Source organism: Vombatus ursinus, unplaced genomic scaffold (assembly GCF_900497805.2).
Source record: "Vombatus ursinus unplaced genomic scaffold, bare-nosed wombat genome assembly UNPS02011334.1, whole genome shotgun sequence".
Lineage (NCBI taxonomy): Eukaryota > Metazoa > Chordata > Mammalia > Diprotodontia > Vombatidae > Vombatus > Vombatus ursinus.
In genome coordinates this window covers 7,045,663-7,062,740 of record NW_020951112.1, presented here as the reverse complement: position 1 = coordinate 7,062,740, position 17,078 = coordinate 7,045,663, and the positions used below count along the sequence as shown (strand labels likewise).

Here is a 17,078-nt window from a genome sequence, read left to right as displayed (position 1 = left end):
TAGCCTACCATGTGCTGGGCACTGGGCTAAGCAGAGAGGATAATAATAGTAATAGCTAACATTACGTGGAACACCTACTATGTGCCGGGCAGTCAGCTAAGCATGGAAATAATGATAACTAGGACTTATTCTGCCTACTATGTGCTGGGTGTTGGGCTATGAATAGTGATAGGTAACATTTATAGAGAGCATCTTCTCTGCCGGGTGCTGTGCTGAGTGCTGGGGCAGCAGATTCAGGCACAAAACCTTCCCTGTTCATAAGGAGCTCAGCATCTAATGAGCAATAACTCTACCCAAACAACTCTAGACTGGATAAGCTGGAGATCCTCCCCGAGGGAAGGCACCAGCATTGCCCGGGATCAGGAAAGGCTTCCTGTAGAAGGTGGGGACTTGAGGGAGGCCAGGGAAGATAGGGAGAGCATTCCAGGCGTGGGTTTCCCTCATTTAGCAGATGCGGTCGCTTAGGACCGTGGAAGTTAAATGACTTGCCAGAATCCTAGGTTCATAGATGGAGAGCTGGAACCATCTAGGCCAATCCCCTCATTTTAGAAATGAGGGAACTTGGTCCCTGGGAGATTAATTGACTTGTGCCTAAGGTCACAAAGGGAATAAGGTTGGATTTAAACTCAGATCTTCATGACTCCAGGCCCAGCACTATTCTAACCTCCCAGGAGTAACTGAACCTCTCTGGGCCTCAGTTTCCCCATTTATAAAATGAGAGGATTGTACTAGATGGCCTCTAAGCTCCCGTACAACTCTGGATCTTGATCCTGTGATTTCATCTGTAGGGAGTTGCTAAAGTTGTCTTTAGGTAGTTACTTGGGGGTACTGAAAGGTTGATTGGCTCATCTCTAGTCTCACAGCTAGTATGCACCAGAGGCAGTCTTCCCATATCAGAGGCTTCCTCTTTATCACTACTCAGCATTTCTCCAGGAGATTGGATTTTGGATATTTCAGAGATAAGTGTTTTCATGGGAAGTTCTTCTAGAACTGGGATGATTTCATCTTCATATTCCCTGGTGCCTAGCACGTAGTGGGATACTGGAGGCATCCTCATTCAAATTTGTTGAATTGAATCACAAGCCTTGCATAATTTAGTAACTGAGCTTCAGGAATGTGGGGCCAAATGAAGCCTTTCCCTCTTGGTAGAACTCAGCCAAGGCTTGTGCTCCACGGCAGCAACCTTTATATGATCCCCCTCACAAACTTGCCTCTGCTGCCTCCCTAACTTAGCAGGGATGGTTGGTCCCCAAGCCTACACAGCCTGGGTTCCACCTGCTATAGAAGTCCTTTCCAGCATCCTTCCTCTTCCCCCCCCCCCCCCGTGTTTTTTCTTGTCTTTAAATTTGCATAACTTTGTTTTGTATTTATTAGTATATTGTATTTGTATATCACCCAGTGATGTGCTGGTAAATGTTTAACAAGCGGCTCCCTCTCTAACAAATGTCTCCCCCTCTTCAATGTACTTGTAACAACCTTTAAAGTTTAATCTCCATTATTAATTTTCATTATCACTTTCTTAAGTCCAGACAATTAAAGCAATAAATCAAACCCAGATTTGTAATGTTTGGAAATTTCCAAGGTACAAATGTTCCCAATGAGAATTTAACAATGGCTAGCTGGTTTGAGCTGGCTCCAGTCCTCCACTGGTGTCATCCCTCCCCCAGTGGAAGCTAGCTCCTTTGACTTTATTTCTCTTGGTGTTTACAGTTCCTTGCAAAGAGTGGATGTTTGAGAAGTCTTGATTGAATCATTGAACTAAAGAACCCAGAGTTGCTTCCAAACAGGAGACATCAAACTAGGACTTTAGTGGAGGTGACCTTCTAATAGATGTTCAGTTCAATAATGATTAATATGTATTGGGTCCTTTGCTAAGTGCCATGGTCCAAAGCTTGAAAGAGGACATGGTCCTTGTCCTTGGGGAGACTCAGAATCTTGGGTTCCAGAGGTCTAAGAGACCTTAGAAATCATCTAGACCAACGTCTGTATTTTGAGATGAAGAAGCAAGTACAGAAAGCAGACATTGACATTAGGCCACTGCCAGTGGAATGACTCAGGCATACGCAGTGTGACTGCTAGGATCTTAGAGGTCATTCCCACTTAGTTACAGGTTCCATTTGACTCTCATTTGTGAAGGGCCTATTATGTGCGGTCTCCTAGGGAAACAGAGATAAAATGGAAAAACGGTCCCTGCCTTCAAGAAGCTTACACTGTGTTGGGCTTGGCCTCAGAGGTCCACTCTGACTATGTGAGCCTGTGAGTCCCAGGTCTGAGACATGTAGACATGAGGTATGTATGATAAAAAAAGAATAGGTAAGTTCTTTTGTGTGAGTTAGTCACAGGCTGAGCTTTGGTGCATTGCCTTCTGTGCCTTTTTAGCCTCAGTGGCCTGAGGTGGTAGTGTGGCATAGTGGGGGGAGCGCTTGATGGGAGTCATGATGGCCTGGGCTCTAAAGCCTATGGCATTCTCCTAGACATTCTTCTGCTAGGGCTGTGCCTTATTGAGTCACAACCTTTTAGACCTTCAGTTTCATTTTCCATGACATTAGGATATAATTCCCATTGCTACCTCAGAGACACTTTATGTGATAGCACTCTGCAAATCATAAAACTCTAAGCAAATGTTAGGCGGTGTAATGATGATGATGGCTTACTGGTATTCTATTGTATTCCATATAGTTGAGATTTTCGGGATAAGTGGGATCTGATTGTCGTTGTGCTTTTATGGAGGGGAAACAATCATTTGGTTCACATCTACTGCTTCATTTCAACATGATTTTTGTACATTGCTTCCCATTTTTGTAGGTGCAGTCATGCAAGAAAGCATCAGATTTGCCTCATCGGGGGATGATATTAAAATATGGGACTCCTCCTCTATGGCGATGGTGGAGCAGTTCAATCCTCATTCGTCATCCCTTGGAGTCAGCTCTTTGTGCTGGAGTAGCAATAGTATCCTTTTCTTCATAAGAGCCTTGGATTATATTTGAGGTTGTTTTGCAGAAATCATTTGAAATGTAGAGTCAGGTACTTTAAAACAATTCACCTACTCTGAGGGAATGGAGAGGGTTGAGGATAAATGAGGTCAACTTAAAGCACAAAGGATGGTTTAGCCTAGAGAAGAGATAGTTTAAAACAGGGTTTCTTAACCTTTTTCACGTGTCATGATTCCCCTTTAGCAAGAGAATTTCTCCTTGTAATAATACTTGTTGCCTATTTTCACAATTAAAGGAAATGTTTCTTTCAGTTAGAAGCTAGTGAAAATAAAGATGTAATTCCCCCCCTTCCCCCCCACTTCTAGACCCCTAATTTAGAAGGAGAATATGGTAACTATATATATTTAAAGGGTTGTTGTGTTCAAGAGGTGTTAGTCTCACTCTGCTTGGCCCTAGAGTCGACAGTTAGGACCAATGGATAGAAGTTGTATCGAGACAAGTTTTGGTTTAAGAAGAACTTACTAACAGGTAGAACTGCCCCCTAAAAAACTTGAAAAGGAGAATTATACTTTCAACAGGGAGTAGGACTAGATCATCTAAAGCCCCTTGAAACTGGGATTTATCTTGTGTGGAAATTGGCAGCATTTTAAACAAATTAGTGAAGGCACATGATAAAGGTTTGACTCTGGAAGAGGTGGAACGTTGCCCGGTTATTCCAACCTCCTGCTGTGTTTAGAACTTTTCCTTTCTTTTCTATCTTGGCTGAAGATTAGTAACCTCATCTCTTAAAATGGTGCAAAGCACCAGCTTGAACTTGTCTGTCAGGGTTCTAAATTCACACGATTTATCTCCTTTGTATTAGGAGAAATAATTAGAATCAGAGTATCAGAATGTTTAGCAATAGAAGGGACCTTAAAGATCATTGAGTCCCAATTCCTTCATTTTATTCTTTGAATTTTTATTGATAACTTTTGTTTTTTTTTTTAAATCACCTTCATTTCTGAATACATTTTTATCTATTGAGAGAACCATTCCTTTTAGTAATGAATAAAAAAAGACAGGTTAAAAAAAGCAGAACTAAACTGACATACCACCGAAGTTGACAGTATATATAATGTTCCACACCCGTAGTCTTCCACTACTGCAAAATAGAAAGGGAGGAGGGTATGTGTGTGTGTGTGAGTGAATGTGTATAAATATATCTATCTATCTATATAGTTGTACACACACGTATGCATTCATGTTTCATATGTTTTTCATATATTTTTCTCCATGACTAAGCTTGGTCATTTTAATTACATAACATTCTGGTTTTGTTTGTTTGTCCTTTGCATTTATACTATTACAGTCCTTTGTGTGTATTGTTTTTCTGATTCTACTGACTTCACTCTGCATCAGTCCAGATGAGTCTTCCCATGCATCACTGAAATCTTTCTATTCATTGTTTCTTGTGGTACACTAACATTTCATTCTGTCCACAAGTCACAGTTTGGTTAGTTGTTCCCTGATTTATTAAACTTCATTTTACAGATGAGCAAAATGAGACCCAGAAAAGGCTTTGCCAAAGGTAATGGTAGAGTTGGGACTAGAGACCCAGTTTGCTTCCTAATCCATTGTTCTTTCTGCCACACCACTATTATGCATGGGCAAGGTAAAATGAAGAGTGAAGCTTTTAAATAAAGAATTTTATTCCCTCCTTTACTTAATTACGGCAACAAGGATTTTGAAAATACAGTTTCCTGCGGAGAAGCTAAAATTCAACAGTTGATTTTCCTGGAACAAAATCCCAGTACTAAGAGTTTATTTGTTAGAATGTCTAAGGCATTTAGAAGAGCTTTATGAAGCCCTCTTTGTAACCTTTAATCTTAATACCTTGATCGTAAGGATAATGGAAATAAGCTGTGATTTCCTAAAGCATGAATTTTGCTTGGATTTAAATTTCTCCAGCCATCAGACACTGTATCTTCTTGTCTATAGTAGCCATTTGTTGTTTGTCAGGAAGACTGAAATAAGAATACAGTGTCTACGCTTCTGTGACACAGTTATCCTAAACTTTAACATCCTTGTCTTTTAAATACTGCTACAACTCATTGGTTTCTATTAAAGCTAACCTAAGTTATTAGTTGTTAAAACTACACTAGAACTTTTCTGAAGATACTATATTACAGAAGTAGAATCTTAACTAGATTAAGAAAATTTAATTCATTCTATGAGGCTTTTGAACTCTTTTTTTAAACTTCCAGTGAAGACTAGTATTTTTCATGAATTCAGTACTTTCTAAGAATTAGTTATTAATTTGTTTAATTTTGTCAGAAAAATCCCTTTTTTCTGTGTTGCTACATCGGGTGTCAGAAGATCTCACATATACAGTAAATGCATTATTCTGTGAAGACACTCTAGACTGGTCTTGCCAGATAGGTTAGAATTATTTTCCTTGTTAATTGGAACATAAATTTGCAGCTGGAAGAGACTTTCAAGGCCATTGGGTTTAAGCCTCTTGTTTTGTGAATGAAATAAAGGCTGGCTGAATGACTTGGCCATGCAACTAGTGAGTGTCTGAGTCCAAGATTTCCACCTAAGGCTTTGTCACTCCAATCATACTGTTTTTATTGACTTCTGAAAGTAAGAAAGGAAAAATGTCTTTTACGTGCATGGGTGCATGTATATATGTGTGTGTATACACACACATGAATACTTATACACACACATATGTGACCTTCTTTTAGTTATCCTTTCTATTTTTTTCCGTGGGAAAGTTTGGGATAAAAGAATGGAAGGTAAGGGAGGAAAAAAGCAATCTTTCCAGTAATGTAACATTTAGCCAAAAATAAAAATACTACCTGTTCATTCAAGAAAAAAATATTTTCTTTATTCTAACTGCATAAGTAAATCACAAAGTAATGGCAGAATCTTAATTATTTTATGCACATCATTATGTGAATGAATATGAAAATTATCTCCCAGTAATACAATTTGGATTTCTAGAGTACAAAAAAACTTGTTCTCCCTCTTAGTTTCATCTAGACCAGAGATGGGGAACCTACGGCCTCAAGGCCACACATGGTCCTCTAGGTCCTCAAGTGCTGCCCTTTGACTGAATCCAAACTTCACAGAACAAATCGAGGCCTCAGGTTCCCCACCCCTGATCTAGACATAGTCTGTGAAAATCCACAAAAACAAAAAAAAAACAAAGAAAGAAAAATGTTTCTAAGCTTATAAGACTTTCACTTACTGCTTGCAAGCAAAGTAAAATTCTCATTCTTAGTTACAGTTCAGATTTTATAATTTTTGTTACTTGAGATTAAAGAAATGCTTAACTCAATTGTTTTTTGCATTATTTATTTCTTATTCCATTTTGTAAGAAAGATTTAGTAGGGTCAGCTAGGTGTTGCAGAAGATAGAGCAACCAGCCTAGAGTCAGGAAGACCTGAATTCAAATCCAACCTCAGACATTTAACTAGCTTTGTGACCCTGGGCAAGTCACTTAACACCAATTGCCTGCCCTCCTTCTAAAACAAGAAAGATTTAGTGGTTCTTCCTCATATTAAAATTGAGTTGTTTTAACATTATGTTTACTGTCATTACCATCCTTCTCATATTCTGTACCAGATTATTTATCTTCAAATTTTTAGCAGAGAACTGAGAAGTAGTTTGGATTTATTTAATCTTTCTGATGGGGGAAAAATAGGATGATATAGTTGAGAATGCTTTATTCTGTTAATTGGCATGTGACGATCAATCAGCAGACATTTATAAAGTGCTTGCTATGTGCCAGGCACTGTGCTAAGAGCCGGAATGTAGTGAAAAAAGAGGCAAAAGATAGTCCCTGCCTTCAAGGAGCTTACACTCTAATGGGGGAGATAACTTGCAAACAAATATCTACAAAGCAAGCTATCTGCAGAATCAGTACGAAATGTTTAATGGAAGGAAGGCACTAGAAATAAGAGGGGCTGGGGAAGGCTTCCTGTAGAAGGTGGAATTTTAGTTGGGACTTAAAAGCCAGAGAGGTTAGTAGTCAGAGCATGGAGGAGGGAGAGCATTCCAGGTATGGGGGACAGCCAAAGGGAATGCCCAGAGCAGAGAGATGGAGCATCTTGTTCGTGGGACAGCCAGGAGGCCAGGATCTGTCTTGAGCCCAAATTCATAGATGAGATGTATTGATAATAGCTGCTATGGCTTTTGAGCTTACTGTGATATTTGAGAGATAAAATTTGAAATGCTGACTTGCCCTTTAAAAAAGAAGGCAGACTAGAGAAATACATTTATAAATGCTTTCAAGTGCTAGTACAACCAGAAGTGATAGTGTTTACTGAGACAACTTTAAAAAGCAGCAGTCTACCAGTTCTTAATATATTTCTTTTAACATTCTTCCAAATTTAATACAGTAGCTCTTTCTCTTTCAAGCTTTTGCTTCTGCTCTAAAACTATTTAGTTACAAATGAACTTTGAGTAGATTTTCATGTACTGTTTGGTGTTCCATAACTGTTCATTTAGATAATTTTTTGGTGACTGCATCTGCCAGTGGTGATAAAATAGTCATTTCCAGTTGCAAGTGTAAACCAGTTCCACTTTTAGAGCTGGCGGAAGGGGTGAGTATTCCTGAGTTTTTTCCTTTGGTCCTTATCTTGCTTCATTCCCTGATAATATGTGGCACTTGTACCTAATTACAAAGATAGTTTATCAAAAAGTTTATCATTCATTAAGAACTATATGTTAAATACAAAAATATGCTACAATGTAATACCTCTTAGCAAAGAGAATATTCCATAATAACAAGCTTCCTTTTTAGCTTCCTACCAGAAAGGAGAATCACTATAGAAGGTATGGTGATGTATTATTCTAGGGCTTGCGTTCCCTTTGTCTAATTGAGACATCTTACTTTTTCCGTTTGAGGAACACTGGCCCCATGACTTTCTGTGCTGCTCAGTGACTGTTTTAGGAGGCTGAGTGCGGCTAGGACCAGTCTGACGCCCAGATGATCAGAACAGTCCTAGCTGTGGGGATTCATCCCTCCTTTTGGCCCTGGTTCATCTCCCAGGGGCCTTACCTCAACTGGTACTAACTACCTTTTCCACTGCTATCATCACCTTGAATGTAGTGCTGGGAAGATTGAACCTGCCTTTATGCTCAGCCCAGCTTTGTTAAAAAGAGCAGTATCCCAAAGAGATTTGTTAGTTGAGGTATCTTGTTTCTTCCTGATTTTGTTTGGATTATAGAATATACTTTTAAGATAATACTGCCTTGCTTAGTTTTATTGTTACTGTCTTTAGAGCATTGTTATATCTATTTTAAAACCCTTGGAATTACCACAATCCGTAGCCAGTGGGATAAACAGTTTAATCCGTTCAGAATTCTGTCTCAGAGGGTATAATCCAGTTCGGCTTAGAGGTTAATCAGCATTTTTTCTCCTCTCCTTTGTGGTAAACAATAGGCTGGTTAGGCTGATAGGTAGGGAAAACACTAATCCATATTCTTAGCCACCTGTGCCAGAAGTTGATTAAATGTGGGAGAAATCTCCCCTATAAAAGCAGAGATAACTAGAAGCAATAGAGAGAGATCTCAGCTGCTGGGAGGTATAAAATACATCATCACTGGTTTGGGAGAGAACTTTTGGGGGGCCATAGTCAATTAACATGCTCGATTATATGGTATCTCTGCCATTTCTGTACCATTGGATCCCAATGATTCATTCATCAAACATTAGTTAAGTGCCAACTAGAAGCAAGTGTGGCTTGGAATTAGAAGAGCTGAACTTAGAGTTGGAAAGACTTAAGTTTTACATCCTGCCTTTGATACGTAAAACCTGGGTGACCCTGGGCCAGTCACTTAACTTTGATGTCCTTCAGGCATTTCCATAGGGTTGAATAGTACATTATAAAGCACCCTGCTGCAAAGGTTATTATCAAGCATGGGAGATAAGACTGGTATATAGAATAGAGCGAAATACCAATGAGAGGTACAAATAAGGTACCATTAGTCCCGTTAGTAGAAAGCTAGGTGGTTCAGGGGATAGAGCACTGGGCCTTCAGTCGGGAAGACCTGAGTTCAGATCTGGCTTCAGATACTTACTAGCTGGGTGACCCTGGGCAAGTCACTTTACATCTGTTTGCCTCATTTTCTTCATCTGTAAAAAGGGGATTATGATAGCACCTCCCTCCCAGGGTTGTTGTAAGGATCAAATGAAATAACAGCTGTAAAGTACTTGGCATATAGTAAAGGTGATATGAATGTTAGCTATTATTGTTGTTGTTATTGCTATTAGGATCAACCTTCTCTGTATTTCTTGACTTCTTTCTTTCTTTATGTTTCCATTGACCAGCACCATGCTGTAGGCCCTTATTGCCTCTCAACTGGGCTACAGTAGTAGCCTCCTAACTGGCTTCCTTGTTTCAAATGGCCCTGCATTCCATTTGTCCTGAACAAGTAGTCTGCCTTCCCTTCTTAATAGGCATCTGATCCCATTTCCGTTACCTAGAATGGCCTCCTGGATAAAATTGAAAACACCTAGCGTGGCTTTCAAAGCTATCTGTAATTTGGTTCCAACCTGTCTCAGACTGCTTCTCTTTGTGGACTCTGTTCCAACTAAATTGGACTACTTACTACATATTGGATGTTTTATGTTTTCCTGCCTTTCTACCCTTAGCTCTTCGGAAAGAGCCTGGAATACCCTTCTCGTCCATCTTTTTGAAATCGGGATTATTCTCCAAGGGCGACTTGAAGTACCACTTTCTCTGTGAAGCCTTCTTTGGTCTACTGCAACTGATAATGATTTCCCCTCATTTATGCTGCAGCTCTGGGCCCTCTTATGCACTTATATTCTCATTTGTATCATGTTTGTTCACGTAGGTGTAAGAGATACCTCATAGATTATAAATGGCTTGAGGGCAGGGTCTTTATGTTTATCTTTGTAGCTTTCCTGTTGCCTAGCACAGTGCATAACATTGAGCAGGTGCCAGATAAATGTTGGAATGAGATTCGGAGGCAGATGATTCATTTATAGCTAGTTACTCTGCCTCATCTACATGGGTAAATGTTTGAAAATTTTGAATCAACTAAAGCACTAAACTTAAGCAAATATTCAAAGACAATATCTTTTAAAAGATAAACTAATATTGAAAATATTAAATATTTTTATATGTTCTGTTAAATATTCTTGTAACATGGACTTATTTAACACCTGCTTTATTTTTGCATCAAAAAATATGCCCATTGCTTGAAAAATCTTGGGAGTACAAGATCTCAATTCTAAAAAATCCATTACTTATGTTTCTTAGTCATATTAATGAAACCTTAACATCAAAACAACTCTTCTCTGTTCCTCAGGATAAGTTAACTTGTAAAGATGGATTTTTTTACTGTGCCTTACAGGTTAGTTAGAGATTTTTAAGACAACTGAAATCTAAAGATGTGAGTCTTCTAAGCCTTTGCCTGTCTTTTCCTTAAAGTTAAATTTCTAACTGTTAATATGAGGGGTCTGATTGTAGCTCTCCAAAAGAGAGAGAGACAAGAGACAGAGAGACAGACAGAGAGAGAGTTGGGAGGAGAGAGGGAAAGAGAGAGAAATTAGGATTAGTCTTGGTACTAATCTTACTGTTTTGTTTAGAATGAAGTGACTTCTTTGAATAGCACTTGCAAATAAATGACAACAGGTATTCTGTAGCTCTAGAGGTTTATGAGTTCTGTAACCAGTGACTATTTTGAACAGAAAACTAAAACACCTTTCCAGTTAATGCCAGGCTGCTGGAATAATTTTAGGTGAAAAGCATGGCCTCTTGGAGGTTAAGCTGTCTGACTTCCAGAACACTTTATTGTAGATCTAACTTGCAGAGATCATAGAATTATGGCAAAGAAAGAAACTTAATTTGTACTGTGAAGATCAAAGTCCTAATCATGCAAAGTTGGCTGAATATATTTGTAAGTAAATAGAGAGCTTTTCTTCAGACCATCAGTCTATAAGAACATTTGTGCTTAGTAAAATTTATGCTTGCTCTAATGTAATTTGAGAATTTTAGCAAGGTAAATGCTTTAAGGACCCATAATTTCTTTGCTGTGGATATTTTTTCCACCTAATGCTGCAACCCTTCCATACCTTAACAGACTTCTGTTCAAGAATTACAGAGCCCAAAAAACCTGTCTCTTTGTGGACAACATCATGAGCCTTTCTGATCTTAAACCAGGTGGGTCTTTGGGCAGCACCTTTCTTACTGGACCTTTTCTCAGAGACCTTCCAGTTTAGTGGGATCTGTTTGTGTTCCTCTCGCACAATAGTAGAGGACCTAGAGCCATCCTTGTTGCATGGTGAGGAATTGGAGGAGGATCTGAGTGGAAGAATAACAGAGTAATTAATACCTGCTGTCTGTAGAGCACTTCACAGTTGAGAAAGGTTTTCTGTATAATTCCTCGTTGGATCCTCAAATGTCCTTGGGAAACAGATGGTACAAGTTGGTTGTTTTCCCCTTTTTACACTTGAGGTACCTGAGCCTCAGTTTTCTCAGTGACTTACTCAAGGTCATGTGGCTAATAAGAATTGGAACTGGGATTAGAACTCAGGTCTTGTGCTTCTTTGGCCCTTCTTTCCACTGTGCCTTTTTGCTTCATATAATAGGCTGATGAACTAACAGGCTAATGACCCTGATGGCAAATATGGTTGGCAAAGACCAAATAAGACCTCTGAGAGAAGCTGCCTGGCCACCTCCATTTTATGTGACTAGAATCTCAGTTGCTTTCCTTTATGCCTCCTTTTTGGTCAAGCATCTATATAATTCTGCTGTTGCATCTAAATTAGAAGATGTTGATCTGAAAATCCTTTAAATAGCTTGATATTTGAGGAGCTTTCTGTACCTGCCATTAGACTCTTCAGAGATGAACCTTTTGGTGGTAAGCCCTTTCCTATCCATTGAGGGAGTGATTTCAGTTCATCTTCAAGGCTTTTCTGATAGGTTAGAATGAATGGAATGCAACTCTTATGAAAATCTTTATAGGCCCATCAGTGTTTGATTATTATAGTCAAAGGCAATTGAAGGGTGCTCATGGAGACATTGACATTTCCTAACCAAGCTCAAGAGCTTGTGGATTTCCTAAAACAAACAAACAAAACAACTCAACTCTGTAAGGTACTCTCCAATGTAGAAAAGGGTTTTATTCCAAAGGTTCACTAGTAAGTTGGTTGTTTGAAACTCAAATTGTATTTCCCTTTAGCTATTATAAATGGTGGTCAGGCTCCCCAGCTAGCACACAAAAAGCCTTTTGAAATAAGTGTCTATGGGTCTTGAGCCCTGAGGCCAGCAGTGGGGAAGGCTGTGCAATTCCTGAGGTGTAGTAAGAGAACTCCTATGCAGGGAGGCTTGACCTTGGCACCTCTGGTAGCAAGATGCTGGGCATGGAGGGACGGGGCAGAGTAGAAGTTTTCTTAGGAGAAGGTTTCCTAAGTTGCCATAGAAGGATTCTGTTGCTGGGTGGAAAAGGAGTCAGTGTTTATAAATAGATAACTATCTGTAATGTTAAAATAAGTTGGATTAACAAAAATGGTCTATTGACTAAAAAGGAGTTCCATTTTCCATTATATTGTAAGTGAAAGAAACCTCTTTCATGACAAGATTTTAAGAACATAGTGTGTAGGCGTAATTCAGTGGGAGGCTCTGCCTGGTTCCCTGGCTTGGCTCTGACCTGTAGGTCATTGAAATGTCAGAATGCCCTAAGAAGAAGGCATAGCTGAAAATCTCTGAGGTCTGCTGGATCATTAATATTTGATACATCATAATGCTTAGTTATCCATTGAAATTATATTCTTGAGCATGTCAGTTTGGCATAAATGAAACACATGATGAGCTGTTGGGATCACCTGTACTGCCCCTGCATTGTATTCATGCTGTAAAGTAGAGCTAGGAAGATGGAGCTGGAGCCTGACGGACTCTTAAGTGGTTGAGTAGAGAAGTCCTGTGTAATGTAGGATGCGTTTGAGATCTAATAGCCAAAATCTTGAGCAGATGTTCTTGGTTTACTGAACAGATTCCCCCTTCCCCCTCCCACCTCCCCCCCAAAATTTGAAATTGGATTAATTTACGAGGAATACAGTTATTTAATTACATGTTAATTTTTTGTAGTTTGAATTTATGTGTGTGCACTACATTGAGTTTTGCAATTTTTTTTTTATAGCAAAAGCAGACATGTATAAACTTAAACTCTACGTCTATGTATCTGGTTAGCGGAGGCCTTGATAACACTGTTAATATTTGGGATTTAAAATCAAAGAGACTTCATCGATCCCTTAAGGTAAGAAATTTTTTATGTTGGTTTACCGACTAGAATTCTCAGAAAAATTGTGGCGTTTTTTTCTGTTTGCTGTACTAACCAAGTTTTGCTTTCTAAGAATTTTTAGCATTCAATCTAAAAGTAAGATGCTTCAGATTTTGTGAGACTCAGTAAAAAATAGATATTATTAAATCCTCTAGACACAAACCTCCTTTTCTTATATGCTTTTTCTTGAAAGTTATAAATTACTGTTGCATTTAAGCCTTTTTTCTTGTCTGTCTGTTTTAACCCAAAAATAGAAACTTCTTTTTTTTTTAATAAAATGAACCACCTCATCATTTTTTATTAAAGCATTATTTGGTATCACTACCACATTAATAAAAAAGAAAAGAAAGAGCTCTCAGATAAATGAGAGAGGGAATAGCAATAACAGTTGTTATTGGACCCTGCAAATCATCAGAATCAGGAATTTGACTCAGGTCCTCTAAAATAGTCTCCTGCTGCTGGGTTGTTGTTATTTGTTTTTTACATTAAAAACAACAACAACGTGGAATGTATTTTTCTTTGTTTTCAGTTTCTAAAATTGACTAAAATCTATGTGAATACCTATGAGTAAATTTTTATAATGGTCATTCCATCTTGGAAGTGAGGCAGATGAAAACCTTATTGACCTTGATGTCATTGAGTCAGTTCAGTATAGTTAGAGAAATGAACATTGCAAAAAGATGAATGATTTTCTGTCAGCTTTAATCATATCCTTCAAAATACCTGTAATACTAGAACTACTTTTGTAGTTAGCACCTTTTGGGGGAAGATGCCTGTTAGCTGAGATTGGAAGATGATCAACTTTTTACAATCTGTGTCTGACAGGTAAATGGAAAGTTAACGAGCTCTTCCTTAAAGGGAGATATAGGTTTTCTTTAATGTGGAAGTGATGTGGGGCAGCTAAGAGAGAACACCAGCCCTGGAGCCACACCAGCTGTGTGACTCTGGGCAAGTCATTTAACCCCAGTTGCCTTACCCAAAAAAAGAAAAAAAAAAGTGGATGTGATAAAATAAAACCATATTTAGATATATACATTTATTGGAGAGGAGAGAGAATGGGAGAGCATTCCCTGAATTGAAAAGAAATTAGGTTTATATCCTCAGTTCTATTACTTTATATGCCCAGGTTTTTAGGCAAGTCACATAACTATTGTGCTTTAGTTTCTACATTTGAAATAAGGAAAATATTAGTGTTTTTCTTAAATAAAAGATATTTGCATTGTACATTAAAAACAATTATTAAATATTAAAATATTAAAACAGTAGCCCCACTTCCTTTCCTTCCTCTCCCCTCCCCTTACAGTTATTGCCTATTTGAAGTAACAGCTATTCATTTGATTTAGAAAAGGAAAAAGAACATTGAGCCTTATAAGATGCTCAGAAAACCTTTTTGAATTAGATACTGGTAGGTTACATGAGGCCTAGCTTCATCTTCCTAGCTGCTAGAGCCACTCTTTCCACTCTGTTTACTTATCTATGTACATGTTGTCTGCCTCAGTAGAACATAAACTCCTTGAGGGAAGGGAGTGTTTCATTTTTATCTTTGTATCTATAGCACCCAGCACTGTTCCTGCCTTATGGTGCTTAAAAAATGCTTGTTGGCTATTGTTATAGAAAAATAGAGTAATGGCTTTTATCTTTCATATTAATGCTAATCAGATCATTACTAGCTATCTGAGAGCGAGCTGGTTTTGTATCATGAAAGATCTCTGGTGCCAAATTATCACCTCTCTCTGTCCAGCCCTAACTTTTTCCTGAAATGAAGGAAATAGACAATCCCCATGGTTTGTTATTAAGTATTCCCTTTCTCCTAACCCTGCTTCTCCCCCCCCGCCCCCACATCCAAAGAATACTCATTGCTGTATAGAGATCACACTAGCCTTATATAATTTTTAGATAGAAGGACATGCTAAAATGAAAACAGTCTTAGATTGACAAAAAAAGTAATGTAACAATCAAATAGGCTGTTAAAACAAATTTTAGGCATTGTGTTTTAATTTATCTCTTTCAGGATCATAAAAATGAAGTAACTTGTGTATCGTTTAATTGGAATGATTGCTACATTGCTTCTGGATCTATAAGTGGTGAAATTATTTTGCACAGCCTAACTACCAATTTATCCAGTACTCCCTTTGGTCATGGTAATGGCCAGGTATAGTATGGGCGTTAATTAAACTTTTATTTCAATTTTGGATTATTGCATTTTAAATGGTGAAGGCAAGCCAGAGTTTGTTGGTTGAAATTGGTTTTTCAACCTGTTTTGAAACATTTTATATTTCTTATTTTAAAAGTAGTAATGCTTAATAATGTTCAAATGACTAATCATACAGATAATCTATATAAATATGTGGGATTTTTTGTTCAGTCATTTTTCAGTTGTGTCTGACTCTTTGTGACTCCTTGTGCGGTTTTCTTGGCAAAGATACTGGGGTGATTTGCCATTTCCTTCTCTAGCACATTTTACAGATGAGGAAACTGAGACAGACAGAGTTAAGTGACTTGCCCAGGGTCACACACCTAGGAAGATGAGTCTTCCTGATTTCAGACCCAGTACTCTATCCAAGAGCCTTAGCTGCCAGAAGATACAGTTAATATTATTCTATTTTGTCTGTTTGAGTATAAGCATATCAGTGTCCTGGGCATCAGCAGGTGGCATTGCTCTATAAATCCTGTCCCTTGATCTGAAGGTTTTATATAGTATTTCTGTTATAGTTCAGAAAACACTTGTACTTCATGTGCAGGAACAGGGAAAGATAGGTATTCATATTTACTAACATTTTTAATACATCTTATTGGTAGATAATAAAGTTTTTTATTCTTCTTTTTGTTTACAAAACAAAAGGTAACTTAACAAATAGCAAAACTTAACCAGGCTAATGTTGGAACATCAAGGATATTTTTACATAAAGGAAAAGATTGTTTCTGTGCTAAACACTTTTTTTCAGACTATAGTTTTTTTTTTATTTGCTGGAAAAGCCAGACCTTTACCAAAAGGGTTTTCTTCAAGTTCTTCATAAAAATGCATTTACCTTTTATGATGTATGGTGGCTAAAGTTCTTTAAATGGTGCTTTGCCATATTCGTATAGTTGCATTAAAATGTTGTGGGATTTTTTGTTGTTGTTTGCTTTGCAGTTACTGCCTTATGTGGACAATATAGCATGAGATGTGCACTTAGGCCCAACAGCACCATCCTAGTATTATGGAGGATTCACACATCATAGGATCGTAAAATGTGAGAAGCAAAAGTGATCTTAGAAGTCATCTAGTTATTTTACAGATGAAGAAACTGAGGCTAAGAGAAGATCAAAGACTGGCCCAAGGTCGTGTAATTAGTGGTAGATAAGGTGGATTTTTAGTCCCTAGGGAATACGCTTTTTTGTGTAGAAGGTTAGTCACAAAGTAGAATGTTTTTCCTGCACTGAAGTCCTCCTGACACACTGCCTCAAGGTATGCAGATGGCTCTGGGGGCTTGAAGGTGATAGGAGCACCTGGAAATTCTGGGCTAGAGGGAAGTATGAACTCTAAGACACAGGCTGTTGATGGAGACAGAATGCTACTTTTTGGCCAGCCCAGAGCAGTGGGGTTACTATGAGGTAAAGATCAAAAGGCATGGTGGCTTCAGATTGTGCACTCTTAGATTCCTCCTTTCCAGGGAAATAAGTTTGAACATTGATCATTAGATGGTGAGTTGCTTGAGATGAGAGCAAGGCTTGTCTTCCTTTCTCTTTGTATCCTCAGTGCTTAACCCCATACTTTGTACATAATAAGTACTTAATGCATGCTTTTCATTCATTCATCAGTGGGCAAGAGGAAGAGAAGGCTTTGATCAGAAGAGTGATATGACCAGG

The 17,078-nt window shown here is 38.3% G+C and overlaps 1 protein-coding gene across 1 annotated transcript in view; it reads left to right on the top strand.

The window, feature by feature from the left end:
* The window catches only part of NEDD1 (neural precursor cell expressed, developmentally down-regulated 1), a 63,881-nt gene that overhangs the window by 891 nt on the left and 45,912 nt on the right, over positions 1 to 17,078 (top strand). Inside the window, exons 2-5 of the mRNA XM_027855865.1 lie at positions 2,806 to 2,949; positions 7,428 to 7,522; positions 13,089 to 13,205; positions 15,241 to 15,381. Of these exons, the coding sequence (XP_027711666.1) occupies positions 2,814 to 2,949; positions 7,428 to 7,522; positions 13,089 to 13,205; positions 15,241 to 15,381 (489 nt within the window). The 5' untranslated portion in view covers positions 2,806 to 2,813. The remainder of the gene's footprint in view (positions 1 to 2,805; positions 2,950 to 7,427; positions 7,523 to 13,088; positions 13,206 to 15,240; positions 15,382 to 17,078) is intronic.